This window comes from Monodelphis domestica, chromosome 5, assembly GCF_027887165.1.
Source record: "Monodelphis domestica isolate mMonDom1 chromosome 5, mMonDom1.pri, whole genome shotgun sequence".
In the NCBI taxonomy this organism is placed as follows: Eukaryota; Metazoa; Chordata; class Mammalia; order Didelphimorphia; family Didelphidae; genus Monodelphis; species Monodelphis domestica.
The window spans coordinates 38,893,772-38,908,541 of NC_077231.1; the positions used below are offsets into that span (position 1 = coordinate 38,893,772).

Genomic DNA, 14,770 nt, shown 5'->3' on the forward strand with positions numbered 1-14,770 from the left:
GCCAACCCCCCCCCCAGGGTGCCTCCTTATCCACATACATCCCAGCAGCCCCCTGCCTAAAAGCCCCCTCCTCCACCCAGAAGACGCCCCACTGCTCCCCGAAGGCTAGCTAACAGTGGCCAGAGCTGCTCCTCCCGCCATAAAGTAATGGCTGGCTAAGAAAGAACGCGTCGAGTGCCCACGGAGCAGTGGCCATCCCGAGGCCCACATGAGAGCCCTTGCATTCCATCGGGGGAACCAGTACACACATAAATGGGCCAGGGAATGGGGAAGAGGCACCAGCCCTGGGGAGAAGGTGCCGCTGGAGCCCGAAGAAAGCAAAGGCTTCTGGGAAGCCAGAGCGAGGCAGGAAGGCGTGCGAGCCTGGCGGGAGGGACCGACGGCATGGGCTAGGCCTGGACGTGAAGGATGCCCTGTGTGTGGGGACAGGGTCTGTCTGGCTGGGCTGTGGAGCACCGAAGGGGCGTTGGATGTAGTTAAGAAAACCCTGCGGAAGGAGGCTGGAGCCGGGGCCCGGAAGGCCCTTGGTGTCCAGCCCAGAAGACGGCGTTTGCTCCTGGAGGCGCTCGTGGGGAGCCGTCACAGGGTACCGAACAGAGGCCATCTTGGCTCCAGGAAGAGGTCCAGCAGCTGCTCCGAGGAGGGCTGGAAGTGTATGACACAGCACTGCCCTCTGCAGCCAAGAGGCGGCCAGCCGAGGGGCCCAGGAGCTGCGTCCTGCCCAGAGGAGGAAGGAAGGCCCTGACGCTGGGAGCTGTTCGATCCAGGCTCTCTTAGCCCTCCCGCTTCCGTTTCCTCACAGAGAGGATGAGAAGGTTCAACGATGCAGAAGGAAGCGCATGAAAGCTGTCCTCAGCGGGCCGGGCGCCCATTGCTGAGCCCTCGAGCAGGCCCTTTTTCTCACCTAAGCCCGATGACGGGCTTGGCCTGAGTAGCATCCGGGTTCCCTCCTAGTTCTTGGGCTAGGCATGGGGCTAAGCCTCTCGTTGGATCCTCACAAGCAGGGGAATTCAGGGCTATTGTTTTATTTACTTACTCACGCTCATTTTACAGATGAGGAAACTGAGGCACGTAGGTTCTATAGCCAGGGAGTGCCCGAGCTCGCTGCCTCAGAAGCCCTCTCCTCTGTAGTGCTTGGGGCCGGGCGCCTCAGGCCCTGGGAGGGTGCTCTCCTAGCGCAGCTGCCTCTTCTCCACAGGACCCTGGGGTCTCTAGAAACAGAAGGAGCGCCCCCCACGGTGCTGAACACTTTCCTGCCCACCGTCCCCAGTCTGCTCAGGGACTCCCCAGAACACTTTCCCCTGCGTAAGACAGGTGAGCTGGGGAAAGAGCCAGGCTTTGGGGATGGGGGAGTGTGGAGGAGATCTTGGGGGTCAGGGAGAGGGGCGCGGAGCCGCCGTGACTCCAGGACTCTCCACAGTCTCCGAGCCCAACCTGAAGCTGCGCTATAAGCCCAAGAAGTCTTTGGAGCTGAGGAAGAACCCACTCCTCCGCAAGGAGAGCGCTCCTCCCAGCCTTCGCCGGCGCCCCACGGAGCCCCTCGGGGGTGAGGGGACTTGGGGGCAGAGAAAGGGGTCTGTCCACATCCAGCCTGGCACCAGGCAGTTTCCTGGGCTTGGGGGACGGAGGGGCCTCCGCTTCAGGCCAGCCGATGGAGGGCTGGGGCCCGATGGAAGTGCCTGCCAAGTGTGTTCTTGGACAGAAAGGATGAGGGGAGCCGGGCGGGAGGAGGGGGGAGGCCTGGGCCTCGTCCCTCATCCTTGGACTCGTCTTTCTTGTCCTCGCCACGTCAGATTCCTCCCCCAGCAGTAGCAGCACCCCTGTTTCAGGATGCAGCTCCCCCAATGACAGCGAGCATGGCCCCATACCTGCCATGGGCTCTGAGGTAAATCCTGGCTGCCAAGAAGCGATTGTGGGGCGCCCTCGAGCCTTTGGAACCCCAGTGGTGCGCCTGGGAATTTAGGGTTCAGGTCGGGAAATCTGAGGGTGGTAACGTGTCCTCCTGCCCCTTGGCAGGAGCTCTTGGCCCAGCGGCTTCGACTGCACGAAAGCTCGGTGGCCCCATATGCCTTGCCCACTGTGTCCACGCTTCCTGAAATCACCCTGGGGCTCCCCGCCACCACCCGGGTAAGTGGCCAGTGTGGTTCCTCTCCCTTCCGAGGCCTTCTTCATCTAAGGCTTCCCCCTGTTCCACCTCCCCGGATCCAAGCTCCGTTCTACGTTTCCTTTATTCGGATCCGCTACCTCAGTTCTTCTTGGGTTAGCTTCGTCCTGTTCACCCTCTGCTTCTCCCCCAGACTGATGGCGACCGAAGGACTCATCCTGCTTTGGGACCCCGGGGACCTGTCCTGGGGACCCCCCACGGTCCCCTCTTCCTGCCTCCAGGCCTAGAGCCTGAGGCAGGGAGTACTTTGGCTTCCCACCTACAACCCATCCTCATCCTGGAGCCCTCCATCTCTCACCCCCCACTGCTGACTGGTGAGGCCCCCTCTTGCTCCTGGGGAAGGGAATCAGCAGGAGGGTAGGAGAACGGGTCCCTGTCCCCCAGGATCTGTAGCTAGGAGTCGCCGGGGCTTTCCTGCCCACAGCCCCTCCAGACCGCCTGGCTGCCCCCTCCCCTGGGCGCCCCAGGCCCTTGCACTCCCCGTGTCCTCGGGCGATTCTGAGGCGCCCTCACGGATCTTCTCATTCTCCGTAGTGCCTGGGCTTGGGCCGCTGCCCTTCCCTTTTGCCCAATCACTACTCTCCAGTGAACGGCTTGCAGGGTCAGGCCCCCACACGCCCCTGAGCCGGACTCGCTCGGAGCCCCTGCCCCCCAGCACCACTGCTCCCCAGCCGCCAGGCTCTCTGCAGTCCCGCCTGGATTGGCTGAAACAACACTCCCAGCTGAGCAAGGTGATGGCGGGGAGGGGGCACGTCTGGTGAGGGGCCGCGGTGGAGGGGAAAGGGCTACGGCCGGCCGGGGCGGCCCTCCTTCCTAAGAGTCAGCGGGGGCTGAGCCCTCCTGCCCGCCCCTACGCCCCGGACTCGCTGACCGGCCTTTGGCATCTCTCGTCCCAGAGGCCAGCAAAACCAAGTGAGAAACCTCGGCTTCGGCAGATCCCCTCCGCAGAGGACCTGGAGACCAACAGCGAGGGGCCTGCCCGAGGCCCGGACCCCGGGAAGCCTGAAGTCGGGGGGCCTGCCCCCTCCCAGCAGCACCAGCAGGTAGGCTCCTGTTCCTGCCGAGGGTCTGGGGAGGAGACGGACCCCCAGAGAGCAGGAGGAGCTTCAGGGGCCCCCCTGGCGATTCAGGCGACCCCCCCATGGCAGGAACTGGAGGCACGCCCACAGAGCAAAAATGGGACAGCCGCTAGTCACCACCAGAGGGCACGCAGTCTCGAGTTTTGTCCCCAGGGCGCTCGCCGCCAGTCTCTTTCCTGAACAGCAGCGTGCCTTGGGGGGCTGGCAGGAGCTGGGGCTGGAGTCTGTGCACAGCCAGAGTTCATGTTCTCACACGGGCTCGGAACCTCTGACCAACCCGAGAGTCTAGCGAGGGAGCTTTGGGTTCCAAACAGACTAGCCGCAAGTCACACATACCTCCCCTACGTTCGAGCCCCGAGGAGCCTTCACGGCCCTTCCACACGGAAGACCCAGAGAACTCTGGGAGGCCAGCCTCCCGAGGGGCTTTCTGGAGAAGCCACTGAGGGCAGTGTAGTGGCAAGACGCTTAGAGCTGTTGTTCAGTCATTTCAGGCCCATCTGACTCTGACCCATGGGAGATGTCCTTGAAAAAACCCCAGAGGCGTTTGCTATTGCCTTCTCCAGCCCATTTTACAGGCGAGGAAACAGAGGCCAACAGGGTTAAGCTCAGGGTCACAGAGCTAGTGTCTGAGGCCTGACTCCATCCACGATTCTATGCAGCCTTTAGATTGCCCAGGTCAGAGGGCCTGGTTCAAATCCCGTCTCTGATACTACCTTCATGGCCTTGAGGAATTCAGCCTCTCCGACCTCAAGTTCCCCACTTGAACTAGATAGCCAGCTGCCATCCAGATCTATCCTCCTTTGATCCTCTGATGTTCAGAACAGAGGTATCAAACTTGAGGGCTGACGCATACACACCAGGCAGAAGTCCCAAGTGTACCCTCCTCTAACCAGATTAAAGTGTAATTGGGAGGTGGCTTAGTGGACGGAGAGCCAGGCCTCGTGACAGGAGGTCCTGGATTCAAATGTGACCTCCGACATTTCCTAGCTGTGTGACCCTGGGCAAGTCACTTAGCCCCTATGCCTTGGAACCAATACATAGTATTGATTCTAAGATGGACAGTAAGGGCGTTTTTTTGTTTGTTTGTTTGTTTTTTGTTTTGTTTTTTTTCTAAACCCTTATCTTCCATCTTGGAGTCAATACTGTGTATTGGCTCCAAGGCAGAAGAGTGGGAAGGGCTAGGCCATGGGGGTCAAGTGACTTGCCCAGGGTCACACAGCTGGGAAGGGTCTGAGGCCAGATTTGAACCTCAGACCTCCCGTCTCTAGGCCTGGCCCTCCATCCACTGAGCCACCCAGCTGCCCCCAGTAAGGGTGTTTTTATTGGGAGGGGAGAGTAGTACGTAATTGGGAAGTGTTTTAACAAAATAAAAATATCTTACAACATAGATAATGTTAATGGAGGTTTTTTTAGTCAATATGCAGCCTGCAAAAATCTATTTCTACTCTAGCCTAATACTGTTTCTACTTGAGTCTACCGTTGGGAGCAGCTTAGGGCTAGAGAAATCAAAGGTATCAAGAAACCATCTTCTCTTTCAGATATTCCTATGGGAACAGCAGCAACGGTTGTTGAGTCGGCTTCCCAGGGGAAGTACAGGCGACTCCCTGCTGTTGCCCTCTACCCAGAGTGGACACCGGCCCCTGTCCAGGGCACAGTCCTCCCCAGCTGCCCCTGTCTCCTTGCCAACTCCAGAACCACCCAGCCAGGCCTTAGTCCTGCCCTGTCCTGAGACCCCTGCCAGGACCCTGCCCTACACAACTGGTAAGATTGAGACCGGGGCCAGGGCAGAGAAAAAGACCAGGGAAAGATCATTTATTAGAAGAAAATGAGGTGACTGTGTGTGTGAGCACGCATGAGTGCATCTGTGGGGTAAGAGCCGTCTGGGGAAAGCTGCAGGCCCTTTCCCAGAACAGGTTTTGGAAAGCATAAAGCAGAATATCTGGGTTACGAAGGGAAACGTCCTATTGAAATCCAGCTGTCAACATGTTTAAGAAATAGTAGCCTTCCAGTTCATAACTGTTCTGCATTCAGGATCCTGCGTTAAAGCTCCCTGAGGACACAAGCCTTCTCCTCCTCTGTTGACCCCACACCCTCTGAAGTATCCTGATGTATTCCATTGCAGCAACAGAAGTGTCTCTTCAGGGTGTTGTTATACCCTAGCACAGTCCATAGTCCCTGGGAAAACAAAAAGGAAAGGCTTAACATCTGTAAAAGAAGGCACGCTGTGCTGGATAGGGTGGAAGACACTTTCAGCCTGCTTCTCGGCAGATTGAGAGAGGGCCCTGCTGGTGGCTGGGGTCACAGGTCACAGGTCACAGGTCACAGGCTTCCCAGAGAGAGCACCACTCAAGAGAAGCAGGATTTCCGTAGGCAGCGCTGAGAAGGAAAGCCCTGTTGCTGCTCCCACTCCTCCCCTGAAAAGGGTCCCCAGTAAGCCAGAAGAAGGCAGTGCTTTTCTCTCAGATCTATGATCAGTTCCGTTCCACAAATGTAAATCTCGTAAATAGACAAGGCGCTAATGAAGTCAAGAGACTTCATCCATTGGGGGTCTATTCCCCCTGGGGGCGCACAGTACAAACACTAAAGAGCCCACACAAATACAAAGTGACTTCGCGCCTTAGAGAGCTCTTAGATGTGGGGGATCTGACAACGTCCCAGGCTGCGGGGGCTCCTGAACCTTGCCTGGAAGGAAGGGAGAAGTTCTGAGGGGCAGGTTCAGAAGGAGGGTGTGCTCAGCAAAGGGGACAGGCGTGAAATCTCATTTCGGTGATAAGGGAGACCAAGAGCAAGAACAGACCTTGATGGCACCCGGCAGCTTCAGAAGCATGGGCAGAAATGGATCAGGCAGCAGTGGTTGGGCCAGCTGGAGAAGGCACCGGGGTGAGCGCGTTCCTCCGGGCGGGAGACGTCCCCACACAAACATCCGCCTCTTGTTGTCTGGCCCCCGCAGGGTTGGTGTATGATTCAGTGATGCTCAAGCACCAGTGCTCCTGTGGGGACAACAGCAACCACCCTGAGCATGCTGGCAGGATCCAGAGCATCTGGTCAAGGCTACAGGAACGGGGGCTCCGCAGCCAGTGCGAGGTGAGAGGCTGGGGCCGGGGGAGGAGAGGCCACTCTTAGGGCGTGAACATAGAGGAGGAAGAGGATGAGGAGAGCGTCCCTCAGGAGCTTCTTTCTGCTTAGTGTCTCCGAGGCAGGAAGGCCTCACTGGAGGAACTCCAGTCAGTCCATGACGAGCGACACGTGCTGCTTTATGGCACCAACCCACTCAGCCGACTCAAATTGGATAACGGGAAGCTTGCAGGTAGGCAGCCTCAAGCTCTCTTCATTCCTAGTTCTGGTCCTGACCTTGCCCTCTTCTTTCCTCTGTACTCGCCCCCACCCCACACCCAACTCCTCCCCCACCCACCTTTGATCTAGCCTTCATCTTGGCTTGCTTCTGCCCTTCTTCCGCCTGTCACCCCCCTTGGATGTCCCAGACTTCTATCCAGACCGAAGCCCATGCCCCCCCAACCACCTTTGCTTTGCCTTTTCCTCTATGCTCCCCTACATCTTTGCCCCATCTTTTCTATCCCTTGCTCTTGGGTAGAGAAGGCTCCTATGCCCTAAGACTCTCTGTACCCACTCTCCCTGCAGGGATCCTGGCCCAGAGGATGTTTGTGATGCTGCCCTGTGGTGGGGTTGGGGTAAGTGCTCCCTTGTAGCCTCCTGAGTGGCACTCGGCTTGCCGGCCTCCTCCGAGAGAACTATTCCTTAAGCCCTCCTCCTTCCCTGCCACTGCCAGAAGGCCAAGAAGGGGAGCAGCTTTATCTGTGAATCTCTTGTGTCCTTCGTGCTGAGCAGCCTATCTGATACATAAGACATGCAAATGGCTGCTGAGTGAATGAGCCGGGGGCCTGAGCAGCAGCACAGGTCCTGGCTCGGGGACATCGGGTACTCTGTGCCCCTCTGTGCGCCTTGGCCCTGCCCTGAAGCCTTCCTGGTCATCAGGCCTAGTCCCCAGCTGCTTGCAAGTTGGGAAGCCACGGCTACATTCCAGAGGGCAGGCAGGGCTTCCCTCGATCCTTGGGATCCTTCCTTGCTCCCCCGTTGTGGGCTCTTTCCACGCTGGATGTCTGTGTCCATGCTGTGGCCTACCAGTCAGCCTCCAGGCAGAGGAGGCACCAGCCAAGGGTGGATGGCGTGGGAGGATTGAATGAATGCCCTGGTGGACTTGGCTGTAACTTGAGCTGTGAGTATAAAGCTATGAGATCCAGCCTGGGGCACGGGTGCAAGAAGGCAAGCAGAAAGTTGCAGAGGGTGCTAGGACTCCTTGGAATGCTAGTAGGACCCTGTTCAAAACTTCCTATTTCTTACCACTTTCTGGTTTTTCCAACTGTTTGTTGTTACTTCTGTTTTCTCTTCCCTTCTCCCTTTACCTCTCTCTCTCTCTCTCTCTTTCTCTCTCCAGCTTCTTGTGATTCTCTCTGCCTTCCTCATCCCTCTTGGTCCACCTGCCCCCCCACTTCCCCACCATTCCCTCCTGGCCCCTCCCTAGCCTTTGAGGGGAGCGGAACCATGGCCCTGGGGCTCGGTTGAGGGAGGCCTCCCAGCCCAGGCTAGGGCCCTGAGTGGAAGACAGTGGTGCAGACGGCCCCTCCGGCTTGGACCATCCAAAGGGCCTGAGCAGGGTCAGCTGGGACCTAAAACCCCAGCTTGACTAAAACCCTGAGCTCCACCCAGGTAATGCCATGTCCCTTTACCTGAATGGGGAGGCAGGGATGGTGCCAATGGCAGGATGTGCCAGCCAGTCTGGAACTAGTTCCAGTGACATAAAATGGGAAGGAAAAAGCACATTGGGATTGGAGGGCCTCAACAGGCCCAGCCTGTAGGCAGTGAGAGGCCTTGGCCTCCTTCAGCCTCGAGGGGCAGAACCATCTACCCAGATCTCTGATCTTTGGCATTCTTGCCATGAAGTGGGCATTGCCCATCTGACGAGCTGCCTCAGCCCTGTCCTTTGGGGTGCCCACAGGCCGTTATACTCACTGTAAAGCCCTGGGTGATACTGGCTATGACTTGGGCCCCCACAGGTAGACACAGATACCATCTGGAATGAACTGCACTCCTCTAATGCAGCCCGCTGGGCCGCTGGAAGTGTAACTGACCTTGCCTTCAAGGTGGCTGCCCGAGAATTAAAGGTAGGAGGTGAAAGGAGGGAAGGGTGGCAAGCAGGATGAAGGGGTCTTGGGAGGTCAGATCCAGCAGCTGGATCAGCAGTCTTCAGGACTGGGGAAGGGCCTGGGGTCAAGCACGTCAATTTGGGTTTGAACCTCAGGATACCTCTTACTTGGTAGGAAGGAGAATTCAGATTATGGATTATGAAGGCCACTCATGTCCAAAGGGGTCATTAGAGAGTTGAGTTAACAGCTCAGCCCTCCCTGGGCACCTTTCTCTCTTGGCTTCAGTTCTTGTGTCTAAAATGAAGGGGATTAGACTAGGTCCAGCTCCAAGATCCTATCAGTTTTTGAAGTGCCCTTTTTCTGAATGTTTTTGTGGGGCATCAGAACCCAAATAAGGTTTGGGCTCAGAGATGTTTTTATTAATGATAATTAAGCTTCCCCACCACAAACTGGGTAGGGAGGGATTGTTCCTAAATATGAAAATTATATTTTCTTTCTTAAATCCCACAATTCCTAATAATGGAAAATTGATTATATAAGGAATATTTTAGCAACAAGAACTCTAATTTTCCTATACAAAATTTGGAAAACACACTCCTGTTTATTACATCAAAGACTTTGAGGCTTCATCATTGTTCAAAATATGACATTATTACATATATGGGTGTGTGTATACATGCATGTGTGTATACACATGTATGTATGTAATACACACATATAAGATGTGTGTGTGTGTGTGTGTGTGTGTGTGTGTGTGTGTACACACACGCCTAAATACTCATATACTTTGGGCTTTGATTCAGATCATTCCTTTCTCAGGACTGCAGCTAAGCCTCTGCCTTAGGCCTGCTATCTCTTTCTCTCTAATGACCAAGTGTTGGGTTAGCAATGTTTATTTGTATCATAGTCAGCCCATGGGGCTTGAGCTCATCTGATATTTTTGAAGTTGTATTGAACTTGTCCTAGGAAAGAAACACACACAAATACACACCTATGTATAATATACATGCACATGATAGTTAGACCTACATATATAATGTACTGCCTATATATAATAACTATCTAGCCCAATATAGAATGTGCATACATATAATATATACACATACCTATACATAATATACACATATTTGTGCCATTCAGAATGAAAATTAAGACATGAAAATATGTACATTAATGATTAAAGTGCCCTTCGTTCTGCTAATCCTCCCCTCCTCACCCCCAGTGTGCTTTTGTGTTTCAAGAGGTTTGGCCTGTCCTAGCCTTAGCCCTGGTTCTCCAGGGAACCATACCAAGGGATCCTCCCCGTTCCTTATCTCTGAGTACTTAGAATCCAAGACAGGCTCATTGACTTGGAAAAATAATTAAAGTGGCAAAATAAAACCAGCCAGCTAAAATAGCCTGGAAGCTCCTTGAAGGCAGGGCCCGTCTCCATGTTGTATCTAGGCATAAAGTAATTAATTAATTCATGCTTCCTGATGGATAGATGTGGAGTTAACATCTAGGCACCAAAAGCACATCAATTTCAGTAGAACTTTGGGGAGAAAAGCAAGGCTGAGGAGATTGTTGTCATGCCAAACCTAAGTAGGGCAAGCCCCCAAAAAGCATCAACTCTCACCTGGAGAGCAACCAGGAGTCTGGCTTTAGGCCCAGTTCATACAAGAGAATGGTAGGTTGATATAAGGCTATGAGGAAAGGTATGAGACAGATGTCTGGTTGGGTAATGCTGACTCTGATGTTCTGTTCCCAGAACGGTTTTGCAGTGGTGCGGCCCCCAGGACACCACGCCGACCATTCAACTGCCATGTAAGGTCTAGGTGTGGGAGGCCTGGTTGGGGGGAAAGTAAGGAAGTGCCCAGGGAAGCAACAGGCTGGTTCCCACAAGAATATACCCATGAAAAGTCCCTTAAGGGATTCACCAAATGGAGGATCCGAGAGCCAGCCCCTCCTCATTCCCCTCGCCCAGTCTTCCTTATCAAAAACACATGGATGAGCTACGCATGTGCCACACTGAGGGAGAGACCCTAGAAGAGATCAGACTGGTAAGAATGCTTGTTTCCTCACAGGGGATTTTGCTTCTTCAACTCCGTAGCCATCGCAAGCCGGCAGCTACAGCAGCAGGGGAAGGTCAGCAAGATCCTCATTGTGGACTGGGTAAGTCTCCTGCCTCCCTCTGGACACACTGCGGCTGTCCTCTGCTAAGCCTACAGGCCACAGCCCTTTTTAAGAGAATGAAGGTAATTATTGCTGGGCTTTTGTCTCCAAGACGTTATAGCAAAAGAAAGCTGGAGGCAACGAGAACAGACCTTTTCCCTATTCATTCTGCCCTTAGCCACTGTCCCTGCACTAATATAACTGATTTCCAGAAGTACTCCAATCTCTTTATTTCAGCTCCTTCCCTTAAATGAAACAAAAGTAGAATTTTTTAGTAGAAAACTTGCAAGAAAACCTAAGAGGGAAACAAAACAAAAATAATTTTTTTAAAGTATAGAAATGGGCAAGTTTACAGAACATAAAATCCTTATCCTATAGTCTAACCCAAGAAGTCTTGTGCTTTTTTTGTGCCAAGGACCCCTTCTTGGGATAATATTTTAAAATAAACATACCTAAGATGGCAAAGAAAACCTATTATATTGAAATACTTCTTTTTTTAAAAAATCATGCACCCCAGGTTAAGAACCCCTAGTCTAGCCACAGATTGACTGGCATGGCTTATTTAGATTCTCTATCTTTTTGCCTCTTCCCTGGATGAAATCTACCCCTTAGTGAAACTTGGTTTCTTCCCCACTTCTTCCATCTAGTAGGCATGTGGGTCTAGTTTTTCCAGTGGTCATACAGCCTTTACTGGTAACAACATCCTCCCTGGAGCCTCATTCTCCTGCTAGAAAGAGAAAAAGGCTTTCCTCTCTTCCTTTTTCAAAACTGACCTTGCCCCATCCTCTAGTTGATGCTGTCTACCAAGTTCTTGTTTCCTCTTTGAGGGACACCTCTAGCTCTCGGCTTATTTGCCAAGTACTTATAACTAACATAACCTTAGCCCAAGGAGGGATCTTTTTTCCTAGCTCATATTCCAGAATATATGTACTTCTCTAGGTTTTCTTATGATTCACTCAATTCCTCATGAGAATAATACTGTCCTCACTCCAAGTTCTACCCCTCTAGTAGTAGAACCGCCACTATTACAGCAATAAATAACAGTAATAGAAATGAATTTTCTCCAATATTAAGAAGATTGTTGTCCCTCTAAACATTTGATGAGTCATATACCTCTCTCCTCAGAATTTAGAGTCTCTCTTTTCTAGGGACTCATAATATCACTCCAGCAATGGAAAAGTTTTTAAAAAGGAAGGGAAAGAAATCTAGATAATCAAACTGATGCCCAAGAAGGATACAGTCGCCTACCCAGGACTGATTGATCACTGGGGATAAAGCCCTGGTTTTTCTGACTCAGTTTAACATTCTTGGTCCAAAATGTGTGTCTTACCTGTCTTCCTCCAGATGTGATGTTAAGAATAGAGTTTTCTGTTTTCAAACTTAGTTCTTCATAACAACCCTAGCAAATAAGTAGCACGAGTACTCATTCCCATTTTACAGATGAAAAAAACTGAGATTCAGTGAAGTCAGGAGAGTTGCTAGCTGTCTCTGAGCTGCTAGGCAGCAGAGCCAGGAGTTAATATTAATAATTTAATTTTAATATTTTAATTTAATTTTTTATATTTAATAATTTAATTTAATAATTTAATATTAATATTCTTTGCCTGAAGTCCTCCCTGGACAGTTGAGATGCAGGATACCACTGAATTCTTTTAGACAAGAACTCGCTGAGGGGGCAGCTGGGTGGCTCAGTGGATGGAGAGGCAGGTCTAGAGATGGGAGGTCCTGGGTTCAAATCTGACCTCAGACACTTCCTAGCTGTGTGACCCTGGGCAAGTCACTTAGCCCCCATTGCCTTGCCCTGACCACTCTTCTGGCTTGGAGCCAATACACAGTATTGACTCCAAAATGGAAGGGTTTAAAAAAAAAAAAAAAGAACTCGCCGAACTTCAGTTCAGTGGCAAGAGTTTAACAGCAGCCATCTGTAAAAAGTTGACCAGTTCCAGTCCTTTTGATCAGAGCAAATACTAACAAGATCTCCCTAGGGCTCCTGACTTTGCTGAGCCCCCAAAGACAAAGGCTGTTCTCTAAAGTCCAACCCAACCAGGCAGGTTTTATTTAGAGAGTGAGATTTTAGTGCTTTAGATGAGGAGCTCCCTGGGCCATATGATCCTGAGAGCGTCCCAACTGTGATGCCCAACGTTTCTGAGAACAGTTACGCGCTTTGCTTAAGCAGGCACAAGTGGTCAGCATCGGGACGTCAGTGTCAGGGCCTCCCTCCCTGTTGCTGCTTTTTATAGGCCAATGGCTTTCAGTGTGAGGGGTCAGGAACTTGGACTTGAAGTAGAAGAGGGCTTCTGTCAGTGCGAACTCAAGTTGTTTTTCTTCCCTAAGTCTGTCTTGGCCTTGGTGCTTTCTCTATTGGCCAGACATTTCCGTTATGTGTCCTTGAATGAGGGGAGTGTTCTAATGGTTCCATATAGATGGCTGGCCCTGTGGCACAGTCCCTCCCTCCCAGGCGCTACTCCACTCCGTTCATGCTCATCTCACCTCCAACAGGATGTTCACCATGGCAATGGAACTCAGCAAACCTTCTATGAGGACCCCAGTGTGCTCTACATCTCTCTACACAGACACGATGATGGCAATTTCTTTCCAGGCAGTGGGGCCGTTGATGAGGTAACATGTCGGTGTGTGACCCCTAACCCTGCATTCCCCCCATCTACTGCAAAAAGGAATGGGCACAGGATGATTCGCCCTCCTGTAGGCAGTCAGCTTCCCTGACTTATTCCCTGGTAGTTCTTGGGGCTCTGTCCCTATCAGGAGGATGGAAAGATGAGGGTAAACGAGCTGGGAAAGAAGAGAAAAACCCAAGAAATAACTCCTTTTCCAGGGTTTGTCACCTCTCTTGGAGTAAAGACTAGAAGAAGAGAGAATTACCCTGCTAGGGAGCTGGACTTGGAGCTGTTAGAGCTCTCTGGGCAGAATCTTTCTAGGTAACAAAAAAGTTCCATCTCTCGTGCCTATACCCTCGAGTTTTTTTCTAAGGTACCAAGATTCGTCAGTGATCCTGTTTCTTTAGTGCAAGGAGTTTGGGAAGGGGGCAACCCAAGCAGTACAGAGAGACACTGACTGAGCCGAAGAGAAGGAATCCGTAGGAGTTAGGCTTTCCATGTCTATGCCTGGTCCCAGCCAGAACCTAGGTATGACCTCCTTCCCCAGGCAGGTGGAGCTTCTTTGAGTCCAATAGCTGCATTAAGTCTAATTTAATAAACATTTGTGTAGTACTTACTTTATGCTACCTGCTAGGGATACTTAATGACAAAAAATGAAACAATTCCTGCCTTGAAGTTATTATTCTAATTGGAAGCTACAACAGAGACACAAACGGGAAGGGGTTTGAGTTGGTACCTGAACTAAGCCTTGAAGGAAACTATGGATTCTAAGAGGGTGTCTGTGAGCAGAGGAAAGTCTGTCTGCAAAGACCCAGAGGTGAGAGAGTGAATGTTCAGGAAACCGCTGGCAATCCAGTTTGACTGGAATGTCTCGTCTATGAAGTAGAGTGATTAGAAATAAGTAAGGAAAGGTAAATGGGAACTAGACTGGGAAGGACTTCAAATACAAAGTTAAGGAGTTTGTATTTCGTAGAAGCTGCTAAAGTTTTTTGAGTAGGGGACAGACATGGTCAGATCTATTTTAGATTTATTGTTTTCGCAACTCTATCAGAGGATGGACCAGAGGGCAGAAACAAGGGACACCGAGAGCCTGAAGGGTAATATTCATCTGAATGGAAAAGAGACAAATACAAGAGCTTGTGGAGGCAGGAAAAGGAGAAACCTCCAGAGCTGGCAACTGATTTGATATGGAGGGGGTGAGGGAAAGATAATTCTAGGGTTGTGAAACTGGGTGGCTAAAAGGATGGTGACAAACAGAAATGACTATGTTTGGAAGAGAAAGGAGAAAGGAAAAAGATATATAGGACCATAGCTCATGGGCATAGCAGGGTCAAGTGATAGAGAAAACATAGGAGGAAAAGTGCCAATAGATAAAAAGAAACTGACGGAAAATGATTGATAAAAGGAACAAACTCTCAAAAGAGAAAGGAACAGGATCTAAGGTACAGGGAGAGACGTTGACCTTAGCAAGGAGAAGAACCACCTCCTCCTTTGTGACTCAAAGGAATGCTACAAAAGAATTTCAGGCATTGGAGAAGTGGAAAAAAGGAGCCCATAATGGATTCCTTGATTTTTTTCTGGAAAGGATTAAGGGTGGCC

At 51.6% G+C, this 14,770-nt stretch overlaps 1 protein-coding gene across 3 annotated transcripts in view; it reads left to right on the forward strand.

Moving 5' to 3' along the window:
* HDAC7 (histone deacetylase 7) overlaps positions 1 to 14,770 on the forward strand; it is a 45,868-nt gene that overhangs the window by 24,872 nt on the left and 6,226 nt on the right. For all 3 annotated transcript variants that reach the window (XM_056798378.1, XM_056798379.1, XM_056798380.1), the window contains 15 exons: positions 1,199 to 1,314; positions 1,421 to 1,546; positions 1,794 to 1,885; positions 2,017 to 2,127; positions 2,298 to 2,478; positions 2,699 to 2,895; positions 3,061 to 3,207; positions 4,782 to 5,004; positions 6,194 to 6,327; positions 6,430 to 6,550; positions 6,883 to 6,932; positions 8,316 to 8,423; positions 10,153 to 10,208; positions 10,469 to 10,556; positions 13,056 to 13,175. In XM_056798378.1, the coding sequence (XP_056654356.1) occupies positions 1,199 to 1,314; positions 1,421 to 1,546; positions 1,794 to 1,885; positions 2,017 to 2,127; positions 2,298 to 2,478; positions 2,699 to 2,895; positions 3,061 to 3,207; positions 4,782 to 5,004; positions 6,194 to 6,327; positions 6,430 to 6,550; positions 6,883 to 6,932; positions 8,316 to 8,423; positions 10,153 to 10,208; positions 10,469 to 10,556; positions 13,056 to 13,175 (1,870 nt within the window). The remainder of the gene's footprint in view (positions 1 to 1,198; positions 1,315 to 1,420; positions 1,547 to 1,793; positions 1,886 to 2,016; positions 2,128 to 2,297; positions 2,479 to 2,698; positions 2,896 to 3,060; positions 3,208 to 4,781; positions 5,005 to 6,193; positions 6,328 to 6,429; positions 6,551 to 6,882; positions 6,933 to 8,315; positions 8,424 to 10,152; positions 10,209 to 10,468; positions 10,557 to 13,055; positions 13,176 to 14,770) is intronic.